Here is a 15,459-nt window from a genome sequence, read left to right on the forward strand (position 1 = left end):
ATTCTGCTGTAGAAACTAGCATTTCAGATACATCACTTCATTCAAGTATGTAACTTCATGCATGACAATACTTCTTTGTTCATTTCTTAACTTCATTTTTTAGACATTCTTTTCTTCTTTTACCTAGTGTAGTGCCTTCTTTTTCTGCTGGTGGCTGATGGACTTGCATTTCTAGCAGTTGTTAAATCTCAGTGTCTCCTGAGTGGCCTGATGGAGTCAGCAACTATGCTCTCTGAGCTGAGAATGGTTTTCTCATTTTTAAGGCGTTGTTAAAAAAGAGAAGGGCAAGTGACATACCCAGCATGTGGCCTGTCAGCCCTACAGCCTGTCGTCTGACTCAGCCTGACCCTGGACTGTTAGTTTGGTTATGATGATGAAATGCTTTTCTGAATGAGATGTATTCATAAGAAGATGAAAACATTTTGTGATCTTTACTTTTTGAAAAATTGGGTATTATTTAAAAATTCTTAGATCCTCAAAATCTGGTAAAACCATTCTTTATAAAGTGATGTTCTTATACTGTATAAAAGGAACTTGTTTTTGGTACATCTGTAAAATGTGGCTAATCGACTCTTAGTTGGAGTCCAGTGGCTCTGAAGTCACTGGTCCTTGTGAGCACAAGCTGGCCATGAACCTGGTTCCCAGCCTGTCCCTCCACATGGGCACTCTTCACCTGGGTCTGGGTTGGGGTGCTCTGGCCCCCCAACAGTGTGAAGTTACAGCTGAGGGGGAGGTGGGGAGCTGACCAGGGATGAGAGGAGGGTCCATGGACATCTTTCAGGACATTTGTTCCTAAAAGCTAAGAAACACTGATCCAGGAGGGAGGAAGAGTGTCTTTGGCCTGGCTGGCTGTTTTTGGGAGGAAAGTAAATGAAATATAATCTGGGAGACTTACTCATTCACAGGTTTCACAGGTGGATGCCAGCACATGGCTCACTGGGGCACCTGGAGCCAGTCACATGTGGTGTACCCCAGTGCCAGGCACTTTCTGAGGCTGTACCGTCTTCCTTTTCAGACGAGCAGAACTACCGTCTCCGAGATGCAGAGGCCGAAGTGCTTTACTCCTTCAGTTTGGAGGAGTCCTTGAGGAGGGCCCACGTTTCTCCGCTTTTCAAGGTACGCCTGGACTGGAGCTCAGATCAGCTGCTGCAGCTGGGCAACCATGACGGGAGTGTGCGGCTTGCACCCAGAGAGCTGGGCTCTCCCCACTCCCCCTGTGCAGTCAGGCCTCCTCTAGGGTGTGTTCCGTGTCTAAGAGAATCAATATGGAGAGAGATGCATTACAAATAACCCGGGTTCAAAGAGTATGCTATGAATAGTGTGTAAGAGATTTACATTTTTATTTTTGCTTTTACCAACTTACATTAATACTATTCTCATAAAACATATATTCAGCTGGAAAATAGAGACCATTCTTGAGAAAATATTAACTGAGTATGTGTCTAATAATTCTAGACTACAGTGTTTACATGTTTCTAAGATAGGACAGTTTGGAAAATTTTTTTTGTATCAAACAGTGGCTTAGTAGATTAATAGAGGCAGGTTTTTTGTTTGTTTGTTTGTTTGTTTTGCTCTTAAGGAGCCAACTTAGGAATCCAAAGAGATTTTCCGTACTGAGTTAAGAATACATTACCTAAAATAGTCTGTGTTTTTACTTTTAAACTTTACTTAGAATTGAGTGATCCTTTATTGTGACATATTTCCTGCATAGTTTATAGGGTTTTCATTAAGCTGGATCACATTTTAAGTAATTTCCAGGCAAAATATTTTCTAGTAGAATTTTTTCCTGTGGAAGTAATTTCTGGAAAGTAGCCATTTTCTATCAAGGTGAGACATAGACTCCTGAGCAGAGCTATGTTCAGAACATTAGCAGTTATTACAACAGGCACAGACCAGCCAGAGTCATTAATACCACAGAAACCCACATCTCTCCTGCTTTTGTTCCAGATATGGTTCTAATACACTTCCTGTCGGGTTGTAGGTACAAAAACATAAGTGGAGACCATCGTCTTACCAGTGACTACTGACATACCAGTGTGTTTAATATACTACAGGTATTAGTGTGCTCAAGACCAGTGCTGTCACAGAGGTTCAGCCCTGCCCCGATGTCACCGCCCATCAGTGTGCTCCTCAGACACTGAATTTGCCTCCACGGCAACTGCTGAGGTGTTTTCCTAAAGGGAGCTGTAATTGGCTCCAGTCTGTTCTCCAGTTGTGTAATCTCTGCAGTTTAATTCCCGAACGCAGCTTAGGTGGAGCACGTGCATTAATCACCATAGGACTTCCACGTCACAGGAGTGGTCAGCATTGCCGTAAGGCTTTGGCATCACTTAGTTACGTGGAATGTCCTCCTGGCTCTGACCTGGAGCCACGTGGAGTCAGTCCTGCAAATCACCACTCAGTGTCACAGTTGTGAAGTGAGGCTCCACACCTGCGACCTCACCTGTGCTCTAGGCCCTGGACTGTGGTGACTTTCCCGTGACCCGTCTCTTACCATGTGGGCAGCGTTAAGTCTCTCAGCACACGTGGATGACACGCTGATGGTCTTCTAGAAACATCAATCTATAAAGCTCTTTACAACACACCCAGTTGGCACTTGCGTCTTTAACAGACTATCTCACAATGTGTGTCCTTTTCAGTTCCTACTTTTGTACCTAAGCAAACAAACCTACCTATAGAACTGACTGTCTTCTCATGAACCACAATTGGAATGAATGTGAATGTGAATAAATTTAGTAACAGTAAGGTCCTGAAAGTAAAGAGGAGTTTCATGTGTTGACACAAAATGTTGATTGCACAGTATTCAGAGTATGGGCCTGCTTCTTATACCCTTGAAGAAAAGTGAACATGATAATGGCATAAAAGCCTCTGGGTAGAGTGTATGCATCTGTTTAGTCTTCAGTGAAGAAAGGGGTTTGTTTAAGCACCATCCAAGTCTGACTGACTTGATTAACCTTTCAGTGAGTGTTTTTTCAAGAGCTGCCAGGAAATACTCCTTAAAAACTCCAAGGCCTGCACAGCTGCTGAACAGTGACTTGGAGGATCAGAGGAAATTACATAGAAGATTTAAGAAAAAGATAAAGTAAATCAACTTGTTAGGTCGATTAGGTTATAAAATTATTTCTCATAAGAAAGGAAGTCTTTTTTGTCCTGTTGTTTGGTCTGACTCAAGATTTAGTAGAAGTATAATGTTGACCACATATGTAATTTTAAAGTTTCTAGTAGCTCTTAGATTTTAGCTTCTACACATATCCAAAGTGCTATTTCATTAGTAAGTAATATATTTTAAGTTTTTAAAAATATTTCAGATTTCACACCACTTACACTTCAAAAAGTAGATTTACATACCCAAGTTATTTTAAGTATAGGGCTTTTTTTAAAGTTAACATTAACTATGATTGACGGTTGAGCCCATCTTTCACACCAGGCATATTTCCAGTGCACAGTGAGCTGGTGTGGCTGGTCTCCACTGTCTTACTTTGCAAATGGGTTGGAGAAACAGGGATGCCACTGAAGACGGCACACTTGGTATTAGAACAAGAGCAGGATCATATCACTCCTCTGTGTAGACAAGTATGAGACTTTGAAGCCAGATGGCAGAAGGACACGGAACTCACCTCCTCCAACAAATACATCTGCACATGGAACAGTTCTCACAATACCTCCTGGTGGGAAATCTCAGGCAACAAAGAGCACTAGAAAGATCTCCATGTAACCCAGTAAGATGAAAGGGGGGATAAAAAGGGGAGAAGGACGGGCCCGGCACCCTGGGAAGAAGCTCTGAGAGAGGACAGGTTCCGGCCCCATGGATAGGCCCTCTCCAAAGGGGACACCAGCTGGGACAGAGAGGGGGTCTTCAGAGAGTGAGAGGAGCACGTAGCAGGCAGAGCAGAGATCCCAGGAGAGCCAACTGGGGTGGCATGGAAGACACTCAGGCCATTGTAGAAGCAAAGACCTGAAGTTAAGGGGTGTGTGAAGGACAGAGTGGGGAGCCCATTAGGCTCTACCTCTCTCATCCAGCAGAGCACTGGCTCCACGAGCTCTGGGAGCACTCCAGCACCAGCAGGGCCTTCAGCTGCAGAGGAACAGCTGAAATGAGCCTCCTGTGCCTGTGCCATGGGCTGATCTCTACCACTGCCTCTGGCTCTGTCCAAGTGGCACATTCAGAACATGCAAGTGGACATCGGGGGCTCTGTGGCTGGGACAGGTTGGGCCTAGCAGCTGTGGGATTTCTGGGTGCACATGGGGGCCAGGGCAGGCCTGAGCTGCTCCCTGCATCCATGGCAGGTCCAGGTGCACAAGTGCTGATTCCACAAGATCTCCACTGGTGGCTGTGTGAACACAGCACCTGAAGGCCACCAGGGACACCTACCTGCATCCCCACAGAGGAAAGGGTCCCAGCAGACGTAAACAAAGATGAACAACGTGAAGGACTTGAAGGACCTGGAGGGAGCCGGAGGGCAGATGGGTGGGGGGCGCTAGGCAGGCACGTGGGGAAGGGGGTTCCTATAACCTGGGTGCTGGCGATCAGTTTGACCATTTGGAAAGGAAAAATACAAGATGCTGATGCCTGCATGGCAGGCAAGCTGAGGACCCTGAGAGATTGCACCTTCACCTTGTCCATCCTCCTGGTTGGTCCTGGCAGGTGCGGGAACTGGGCCCCCCCCCAGTCCTGCTGCAAGCTGGTATTGTCCTTTCGGGACAACCGTGTCCTTCAGGAACACAGTGATCATTAAGGAGTACACCTTTGCAATTGCTGGTACGACCTGGCTCCCAGGGTGGTGTGGGTGGGTGGAGAGGGAGCAGATGCTCCTCCTAACTGAATCTTCTTCCTGAATCCATGGTCCTCCTCCAGGATACAATGCATGTATTTCCTCTCGAGTCCACTGGTGCTCTGACAACGGATGGGGAGCTCCCAGCCTCAGGCTGGACACCCGCAGGCTGAGCATTCTCTACTGGTTGTTGGACCACAACTCTGCGGGATGGAAGAGGATTCAGAGGTGGGGTCTCCCTGGGTGACCCCAGACAGGGAGATTGAGGTCGGCATTCTCGGGAGCCCCTGGGAGGGTTCGGGGGCCAGACTGCCCCATCGGGAACTCCCTCGTGGGGCCAGCACGTCACTGGCCAGGGCCTGTGGCTCCATCCCCTGCAGCACTACCCCAGGCGGAAAGGTCCTGCCATGAGTGGGAAGTGACGAGGCACAGAGGTTGTGAGGGGATCAGATCATGAGGCCTGAAGGCAGATCCGTGGAGAGGCCAGGACCCTATCCTTTCCCCAGTGGGGAAGCTCAAGCTCCTGCCACCTGGATCAGAGCCTGGCTTCAGGTCATTCGGGTAGGAGGTGACAGGCCGAGACTGGAGGCTTGGAGACGTCATGCACCCTAGTCTCATTCAGAGCAGCTCTGCTTACAGCATGCAAGACCCAGGCGATGCTCACGGAGGCAGGGTGATTCAAGCACCTCTGTCAGAATCATCCTTCCCTGGGTCCTCCTGCTGATGGAGACCCAGGGTTCTCTTTGGAGTGAGCCCGAGCATTCAGGCTGCCGGGGATCTGAGAACTGCTGGCACAGTGGGGCCCTTGAGGAGGTTGCAGGCAGCAGGTGGCCCAGAAGGCGAGGAGGCTGCCTTCTGCAGCTGGGAGACCATGGAGGCAGGCGGATCCTCCCCCTGGAGGAGGGAGAGGTGGTGGGGATCGTCGAGTGCTCCAGGGGCTGGTGGAGGACATCATCGAGGAGATGGAAGTGGTGGCAGCAGAGGAGCAGGAGAAGGTGTCCGTGCAGGAGCGGGAAGAGGGGCCGGAGGAGCAGGGCCAGGAACATCCAAGGACTGGGGCCTCGAGGGACCAGCCCCCAATAGAGGCGCTGGGGGCGTTGGCGGCCCTGCAGGTGGAGCTGAGCTTCGCCAAAGAGCAGGATCGAAGAGCCACTGTGTGGCTATGAAGGAAGGATCACCAAGGGGAAAGCGTCCCTTGCATCAGAGAAGTGCCATCATCCAGGGCCTTGCTGGCTTCTGGGCAAATCCCATATCCTGACCACTGCGACTTAGGGGTCAGATGCTCAGGACGAGGAGAAGGATCGGCAGCAAGAGAAGCAGTGGGGCTGAGGGCACCAGCCTATAGAGGGGGGACACGCGAATCTGGGGGTAAGGGGATTGGGGGCAGGGCGAGTTGTCATCTCCACAGGCACAGTGCCAGCAGATCTGGGGATCTCTCTGCCTGTAGGTATCTGAGCATAGGACTATGGGAGGCTCATTCTGGCTCGCATCCCCACACACATTGGTGGGAAATGTGTGTCATCAGTGACCAGAGAGAGTGTGCTACATGACTCCAGTACATCCATGCCACTGATTGGGAAGACAGGGAAAAGGCCTGATACCCGGGGCTCTCTTGCTAATCGCGAGGACACACGTAACTGCCTCTAGAGCAAGCATGCAGCAGGGACGGCAGATCCTCAAGTTTTAAGCAAGTGACATGCCAGGACTCAGGACACACACGCCAGGTGTACATCAGGCACCGTCAGAAACAGATCCTCCCTTGGGAGATGAAGACCACGGTCTCAGTGCACCACAGGGGGCCCAGAGGGATGAGCAGGTCTGAGGGTACGGCAGGGGCTGGGGCTGTCATTGTGGCGACTGGGCAAGCGGGAGTACCCGGAGCCCTGGCCGCAGAAGCCTTTTCTGCAGTCCTCACGATGCCTGAGCCTAACCCTCTCACTCAAGACTTGCATGCCCAGCATGTGGCATGCCTGGCCCCTTGACCTAAAGCAGATTATGAACCCGTGCCAGGTGCCCGTCATGAGCAGTGCCCACGATGAAGACGTGCTGAACAAAATGATGGACTTGAAGGGCCGGGAGGGAGCCTGAGGGCAGGGGGGTGGGGGCGCTAGGCAGGCACCTGGGGGTGGGGGGCTCCTATAACTCGGGTGCATGGGTTCGGTGTGAGCCTTTGGAAAGGAAAAACGCAAGATGCTGATGCCTGCCTGGCAGGCAAGCTGAGGACCCTGAGAGATTGCACCTTCACCTTGTCCATCCTCCTGGTTGGTCCTGGCAGGTGCGGGAACTAGGCCCTCCCCACTCCCGCTGCAAGCTGTTGTTGTCCTTTTGGGTCAACCCCGTCCTTCAGGAACACAGTGATCATTAAGGAGTACCACTCTGGCATTGCTGGTACGACCTGGCTCCCAGGGTGGTGTGGCTGGGTGGGAGAGGGAGCAGATGCTCCTCCTACCTGAATCTTCTTCCCTGTCTCCCCGGTCCTCCTCCAGGATATAGGGCATGCATATCCCCTCGAGTCCACTGGGTCTCTAATGACAGATGGGGAACTCCCAGCCTCAGGCTGGATACCCACAGCCTGAACGTTCTCTACTGGTTGTTGGACCACAACACTGCGGGATGGAAGAGGATTGCGGAGGTGGGTCTCTCTGGGCTTCCCCAGACAGGGCGATTGAGGTCGGGGTTCTCGGCTGGCCCTGGGAGGGCTCTGGGCCCCATCGCCCGCATGGCGACCTCCCTCATGGGGCCAGCAGGTCACTGGCGAGGTCCTGTGGGGTCCATCCCCTGCAGCACTACCCCCGGGTTGAAAGGTCCTGCCATGAGAGGTTATGTGATGAGGCACAGAGGATGTGAGTGGATCAGGTCGTGAGGCCTGAATGCAGATCCGTGAAGAGGCCAGGACCTTCTCTTTTCCCACGTGGGAAGCTCAGGCTCATGCCGCTGGGTGCAGAGCCTGCATGCAGGTCATGCGGTTAGCAGCTGACAGGGTGAGACCGGAGGCCTGGGGACTTCACGTGTCCTAGTCTCATTCAGAGCAGCTCTGCTTACAGCATGCAAGACCCAGGCGATGCTCACGGAGTGATTTAAGCACCTCTGTCAGAATCCTCCGTCCCTGGGTCCTCCTGCTGACGGAGACCCTGGGTCCTCTTCAGAGTGAGCCCAAGCTTTCAGGGTGCCGGGGATCTGAGAACCGCCGGTGCGGTGGGGCCCTCGGGGAGGTTGCAGGCAGCAGGTGGGCAGAAGGTGAGGAGGCTGCCTTCTGCAGCTGGGAGACCATGGAGGCAGGCGGATCCTCCCCCTGGAGGAGGGAGAGGTGGTGGGGATCGTCGAGTGCTCCAGGGGCTGGTGGAGGACATCATCGAGGAGATGGAAGTGGTGGCGGCAGAGGAGCAGGAGAAGGTGTCCGTGCAGGAGCGGGAAGAGGGGCCGGAGGAGCAGGGCCAGGAACATCCAAGGACTGGGGCCTCGAGGGACCAGCCCCCAATAGAGGCGCTGGGGGCGTTGGCGGCCCTGCAGGTGGAGCTGAGCTATGCCAAAGAGCAGGACCGAAGAGCCACTGTGCGGCTACGGAGGAAGGACCACCAGAGGAGAGAGCGTCCCTTGCATCAGAGAAGTGCCGTCATCCAGGGCCTTGCTGGCTTCTGGGCCAATCGCGTTTCCTGACTTAGGGGTCATATGCTCAGGACGAGGAGAAGGATCGGCAGCAAGAGAAGGGGTGGGGGTGAGGGCACCAGCACATTGAGGGGGGCCACACGAATCTGGGGACAAGGGGATTGGGGGCAGGGTGAGTTGTCATCTCCACAGGCACAGTGCCAGCAGATCTGGGGATCTCTCTGCCTGTAGGTGTCTGAGCATAGGACTACGGGAGGCTCATTCTGGCTCGCATCCCCACACACCCTGGTGGAGAATGTGTGTCATCAGTGACCAGAGAGAGTGTGCTACATGACTCCAGTACATCCATGCCAGTGATTGGGAAGACAGGGAACAGGCCCGAGACCCAGGGCTCTATTGCTAAACGCGAGGATACACGCATTTGCCTCTGGAGGAAGCATGCCACAGGGACGACAGTTCCTCAAGTTTTAAGCAACTGGCATGCCAGGACCCAGGACACACATGCCAGGCGTACATCAGGCGCGTTCAGAAACAGATCCTCCCTTGGGGGATGAAGACCATGGTCTCAGTGCACCACAGGGGGCCCAGAGGGATGAGCAGGTCTGAGGGTACGGCAGTGGCTGGCGCTGGTGTTGTGGCGGCTGGGCAAGTGGGAGTACCCGGAGCCCTAGCCGCAGATGCCTGTTCTGCATTCCTTGCTATGCCTGAGCCTAACCCTCTCACTCAAGACTCTTGCATGCCTGGCAAATGGCATGACTGGCCCCTTGACCTAAAGCAGATTATGAACCCGTGCCAGGTGCTCGTCATGATCAGCACTGAAGATGAAGACGTGCTGAACAAAATGATGGACTTGAAGGGCTAGGAGGGAGCCTGAGGGCAGGTGCGTGGGGGCGCTAGGCAGGCACTTGGGAGTGGGGGGCTCCTATAACCCGGGTGCGTGGGATTGGAGAGAGCCTTTGGAAAGGAAAAATGCAAGATGCTGACGCCAGCCTGGCAGGCAAGCTGAGGACCCTGAGAGATTGCACCTTCACCTTGTCCATCCTCCTGGTTGGTCCTGGCAGGTGCGGGAAATGGGCCCTCCCCACTCCCGCTGCAAGCTGTTGTTGTCCTTTTGGGTCAACCCCGTCCTTCAGGAACACAGTGATCATTAAGGAGTACACCTTTGGCATTGCTAGTACGACCTGGCTCCCAGGGTGGTGTGGGTGGGTGGAGAGGGAGCAGATGCTCCTCCTAACTGAATCTTCTTCCTGAATCCATGGTCCTCCTCCAGGATACAGTGCATGTATTTCCTCTCGAGTCCACTGGTGCTCTGACAACGGATGGGGAGCTCCCAGCCTCAGGCTGGACACCCGCAGGCTGAGCATTCTCTACTGGTTGTTGGACCACAACTCTGCGGGATGGAAGAGGATTCAGAGGTGGGGTCTCCCTGGGTGACCCCAGACAGGGAGATTGAGGTCGGCATTCTCGGGAGCCCCTGGGAGGGTTCGGGGGCCAGACTGCCCCATCGGGAACTCCCTCGTGGGGCCAGCACGTCACTGGCCAGGGCCTGTGGCTCCATCCCCTGCAGCACTACCCCAGGCGGAAAGGTCCTGCCATGAGTGGGAAGTGACGAGGCACAGAGGTTGTGAGGGGATCAGATCATGAGGCCTGAAGGCAGATCCGTGGAGAGGCCAGGACCCTATCCTTTCCCCAGTGGGGAAGCTCAAGCTCCTGCCACCTGGATCAGAGCCTGGCTTCAGGTCATTCGGGTAGGAGGTGACAGGCCGAGACTGGAGGCTTGGGGACATCATGCGTCCTAGTCTCATTCAGAGCAGCTCTGCTTACAGCATGCGAGACCCAGGCGATGCTCACAGAGGCAGGGTGATTCAAGCACCTCTGTCAGAATCATCCTTCCCTGGGTCCTCCTGCTGATGGAGACCCTGTGTCCTCTTCTGGGTGAGCCCGAGCATTCAGGGTGCCGGGGATCTGAGAACTGCCGGCGCGGTGGGGCCCTCGGGGAGGTTGCAGGCAGCAGGTGGCCCAGAAGGCGAGGAGGCTGCCTTCTGCAGCTGGGAGGCCGTGGAGGCAGGCGGATCCTCCCCCTGGAGGAGGGAGAGGTGGTGGGGATCGTCGAGTGCTCCAGGGGCTGGTGGAGGACATCATCGAGGAGATGGAAGTGGTGGCGGCAGAGGAGCAGGAGAAGGTGTCTGTGCAGGAGCGGGAAGAGGGGCCGGAGGAGCAGGGCCAGGAACATCCAAGGACTGGGGCCTCGAGGGACCAGCCCCCAATAGAAGCGCTGGGGGCATTGGCGGCCCTGCAGGTGGAGCTGAGCTATGCCAAAGAGCAGGACCGAAGAGCCACTGTGCGGCTACGGAGGAAGGACCACCAGAGGAGAGAGCGTCCCTTGCATCAGAGAAGTGCCATCATCCAGGGCCTTGCTGGCTTCTGGGCCAATCCCGTTTCCTGACCACTGCGACTTAGGGGTCATATGCTCAGGACGAGGAGAAGGATCGGCAGCAAGAGAAGGGGTGGGGGTGAGGGCACCAGCACGTTGAGGGGGGACACGCGAATCTGAGGGTAAGGGGATTGGGGGCAGGGCGAGTTGTCATCTCCACAGGCACAGTGCCAGCAGATCTGGGGATCTCTCTGCCTGTAGGTGTCTGAGCAAAGGACTACGGGAGGCTCATTGTGGCTGGCATCCCCACACACCTTGGCGGGGAATGTGTGTCATCAGTGACCAAAGAGAGTGTGCTGCACGACTCCAGTACATCCATGCCAGTGATTGGGAAGACAGGGAACAGGCCCGAGACCAGGGCTCTCTTGCTAAACGCGAGGACACACGCATTTGCCTCTGGAGCAAGCATGCGGCAGGGACGGCAGATCCTCAAGTTTTAAGCGAGTGACATGCCAGGGCCCAGGACACACACGCCAGATGTACATCAGGCACGGTCAGAAACAGATCCTCCCTTGGGGGATGAAGACCACATTCTCAGTGCACCACAGGGGGTCCAGAGGGATGAGCAGGTCTGAGGGTACGGCAGGGGATGGGGCTGTCATTGTGGCGGCTGGGCAAGCGGTAGTACCCGGAGCCCTGGCTGCAGAAGCCTTTTCTGCAGTCCTCACAATGCCCGAGCCTAACCCTCTCACTGAAGACTCTTGAATGCCCAGCATGTGGCATGCCTGGCCCCTTGACCTAAAGCAGATTATGAACCCGTGCCAGGTGCTCGTCATGAGCAGAGCCCAAGATGAAGATATGCTGAACAACATGATGGACTTGAAGGGCCAGGAGGGAGCCTGAGGGCAGGGGGGTGGGGGTGCTAGGCAGGCACCTGGGGGTGGGGGGCTCCTATAACTCGGGTGCATGGGTTCGGTGTGAGCCTTCGGAAAGGAAAAACGCAAGATGCTGATGCCTGCCTGGCAGGCAAGCTGAGGACCCTGAGAGATTGCACCTTCACCTTGTCCATCCTCCTGGTTGGTCCTGGCAGGTGTGGGAACTAGGCCCTCTCCAGTCCCGCTGCAAGGTGGTGTTGTCATTTTGGGACAACCCCATCCTTCAGGAACACAGTGATCATTAAGGAGTACCACTCTGGCATTGCTGGTACGACCTGGCTCCCAGGGTGGTGTGGGTGGGCAGGAGAGGGAGCGGATGCTCCTCCTACCTGAATCTTCTTTCCTGTTTTCCCGGTCCTCCTCTAGGATACAGGGCATGTATTTCCTCTCGAGTCCACTGGTTCTCTGACAACGGATGGGGAGCTCCCAGCCTCAGGTTGGACACCCGCAGCCTGAACGTTCTCAACTGGTTGTTGGACCACAACTCTGCGGGATGGAAGAGGATTCGGAGGTGCGGTCTCCCTGGGTGACCCCAGACAGGGAGATTGAGATTGGCATTCTTGGCCGCTCCTGGGAGGGCTTGGGGCCCAGTTCGCCCCAATGGGAACTCTCTCTTGGGGCCAGCACGTCACTGGCCAGGGCCTGTGGCTCCATCCCCTGCAGCACTACCCCAGGCGGAAAGGTCCTGCCATGAGTGGGAAGTGACGAGGCACAGAGGTTGTGAGGGAATCAGATCGTGAGGCCTGAAGGCAGATCGGTGGAGAGGCCAGGACCCTATCCTTTCCCCAGTGGGGAAGCTCAAGCTCCTGCCGCCTGGATCAGAGCCTGGATTCAGGTCATTCAGGTAGGAGGTGACAGGCCGAGACTAGAGGCTTGGGGACGTCATGCGTCCTAGTCTCAATCAGAGGAGCTCTCCTTACAGCATGCGAGACCCAGGCGATGCTTACGGAGGCAGGCCGACTCAAGTATCTTTGTCAGAATCATCCTTCCCTGGGTCCTCCTGCTCATGGAGACCCTGATTCGTCTTCTTGTTTAGCCCGAGCATTCAGCGTGCTGGGGCCCTGAGCCCTGCCTTCGCGGTGGGGTGTCGGGGAAGTTGCAGGCAGCAGGTGACCCAGCAGGCGAGGAGGCTGTTTTCTGCAGTGGGAAGGCCGTGGAGGCAGGCGGATCCTCCCCCTGGAGGAGGGAGAGGTGGTGGGGATTGTGGAGTGCTCCAGGGGCTGCTGGAAGTCATCATCGAGGAGGTGGAAGTGGTGGCAGCAGAAGAGCAAGAGAATGTGTCCGTGCAGGAGCAGGAGGATGTCCTGGAGGAACAGAGAGTAGGTGACCCACAAACATGTACCTGGGCGATGGGACAGTGTCTTTCTAGTACAGGATTGGTGTCCACAGGCATCAGACATTATTCCTCCCATCATATTGAACCCACCACCATCTCAGGCCAGTCAAAATGGGAAGATTAAGCATTTGTTGCACACTGACCCAGATTCTGATGGAACAGAAGTCCAGGTATGTGGAGACAGTAGGGCTCAGGAGTGGGCAGGTGACCTGTGTTGTGGGGAGAGTTGTGGAAACAACACCCAGTGGGCAGGTGACCTGTATTGTGTGGAGGTCTCGTCTTTGAAGGGAAGACAGACACACACCCACAGGTGTCTACAGGATGGTGACACAGACACACCAAAGGAGCCCTATGTGGTGGGGCACACACATCCACAGGTGCTCCCCATTGTGCTGTGCTTGGGGTTCTGACATACTGTTTTGCTGTGTGTTCTACTTGCATCTCGTTGACTATTTGGATTAGAAAAGAGACTTTTATTCTGAAGGGTTATTGTGAAGGGGAAAGGGGACTATTACAGGAGGATGATTTCTTCAGGGAGAGGGTCTATTACTCTCGAGAGGGGATGATTACATAGAGGTAGGACATAATTTGTACAAGGGGCAATATTACTGTAGAGAGGGGACTAATATGATAGAGGAGTGGGGCTATGGCCATGTGGGGGGGATGTTACTGTGGAGAAAGTGAAGGTTGATCAGTCGTGTCTGACTCTATACAGGCCATGGAATTCTCCAGCCAGAATACTGGAGTGGGTAACCTTTCCCTTCTCCAGGGGATCTTCCCAACCCAGGGACTAAACCCAGGTCTCCCGCAATACAGGCGGATTATTTACCAGCTGAGCCACCAGGGAAGCCCTACTGTGGAGAGGGGACTCATAATAAAGGAGGACCTTTACTGTAGTGGGGGACTATTACCGTGGAGTGGGAAAGTTATAGTAGGGTGACTCTGATACTGTGGGCGCTGTTACAGTAGGGGAGGGACTATGACAACACAGAGAACTATCATAATCAAGGGAACTATTACAATAGAGGGGACCATTCTGTAGAGGGGAACTATACAGAAGAGGCAGAACTATTTATGGAGGGAGGACTCTAACCATTTAGGGAGGCTATTACAGTAGAGGAGGACTCTCACTGTTGAGAGAGGATTATTCTAGTATATGTGAGACTATTATAGTAGAGGGTGGTCTATCACTGTAGAGTGGGGACTGTTACTGAAAAGAGGGGACTATGACAAAGAGAGAGGGACTATTATAATAGGAGAGGACGATTACCTTAGAGGGGACTATTATAATGAATGGGGGTCTATAACTGCAGACAGGGACTATTACAATAGAAAGGGACTACTGAAACTGAGGAAGACTGTTACTATAGAGGGGGCACTATTATGATAGAGAAGGGACTATTAACATAGAGTAGGGACAACAGAAGGGGACTATTAGTGTAGAGGGGAAACTATGACAATAGAGGCAGGACTGTTATAGTAGAAGGGGGACTTTGACTGTGGAAGGGGAATAGTGACAACAGAGGGAGGTTATTAGATGAGAGACTATTACCACAGAGACAGACTTATTACAACAGGGAGTGGACTATGACAGTAGAAGAGGATGCTTACTGTAGACAGAGATTATAGTAATGGAGGACTTTTACTCTAGAAGGGGGATAGTATAGACAGACTGTTATCATTTAAGTGTACTACTCCAATCAAGGAGGACTGTTATTGCAGAGAGGGGACTGTAACAGTACTACTGTAGAAGGGGAACTCTGACAATAGAGGAGGGACTATCACTATGTAGTAGGACTATGATTAGTTAGGGGGGTTATTTCAGTAGAGGAGAGGTTTTTACTGCAGAGGGGGGACTATGACAATAGAAAGTGAAGTATGACAGTAGAGACAGGACTATGAGTGTATGGGGTGGAGGACTATGACAATAAAGGAGAACTATTACTCTATTAGTTCTCTAATAGAGAACTGTTACCCTATAGGGGAAACTGTTACTATGACAATAGAGAAGAGCTAATATTGTAGAAGTGGTCCTATTACTGTGGGGGGGCAATGACAATAGGAGGGGAGTAATACAATTAAGGAGGACTATTATTACAGGGGGGGACTATGACAGTAGAGGAGCACAGTTACTGTAGAAGTGGAATTTTGAGAATAGAGGGCTATTGGTCTAAACACTATGACATTAGTGTTGGTCGTTCAGTCGTGTCTCACTCTTTGTGACTCCATGGACTGACTGCATGGAGCCCGCCAAGCTCCTCTGTCCATGGGATTCTCCAGGCAAGAATACTGGAGTAGGTTGCCATGCCTTTCTCCAAGTATGATATTATAGGGGGCTATTACTATAGAAGGGGAACTATTACTCTGGAGGGGCCAGTATGACAATAGAAGGGGAGTATTACTGTAGAGTGGGGACCATGGCAACAGAAGGGGACT

At 53.3% G+C, this 15,459-nt stretch overlaps 1 protein-coding gene and 1 pseudogene across 1 annotated transcript; both read left to right on the plus strand.

Moving 5' to 3' along the window:
* The first annotated feature begins 7,732 nt into the window (after window positions 1-7,732).
* On the plus strand, window positions 7,733-9,240 carry LOC122690370 (testis-specific Y-encoded protein 1-like). The gene is made up of 3 exons (XM_043897398.1): window positions 7,733-7,737; window positions 7,919-8,420; window positions 9,157-9,240. Exons 1-3 carry the CDS (start codon window positions 7,733-7,735, stop codon window positions 9,238-9,240), a joined length of 591 nt encoding a protein of 196 aa, XP_043753333.1.
* A 107-nt stretch (window positions 9,241-9,347) lies between these two features.
* LOC122690371 lies at window positions 9,348-12,381 on the plus strand (annotated as a pseudogene).
* The last annotated feature ends 3,078 nt before the right edge of the window (window positions 12,382-15,459 follow it).

The sequence above is a fragment of the Cervus elaphus genome, chromosome X (genome assembly GCF_910594005.1).
Source record: "Cervus elaphus chromosome X, mCerEla1.1, whole genome shotgun sequence".
Taxonomy (NCBI): Eukaryota; Metazoa; Chordata; class Mammalia; order Artiodactyla; family Cervidae; genus Cervus; species Cervus elaphus.

Bases quoted from the DNA above. Each gene is read 5' to 3' on its own strand.
- LOC122690370 (XM_043897398.1), top strand. The intron at 8,421-9,156 runs GTTTCCTGACTT...GACCTAAAGCAG, and splicing joins CTGGCTTCTGGGCCAATCGC to ATTATGAACCCGTGCCAGGT.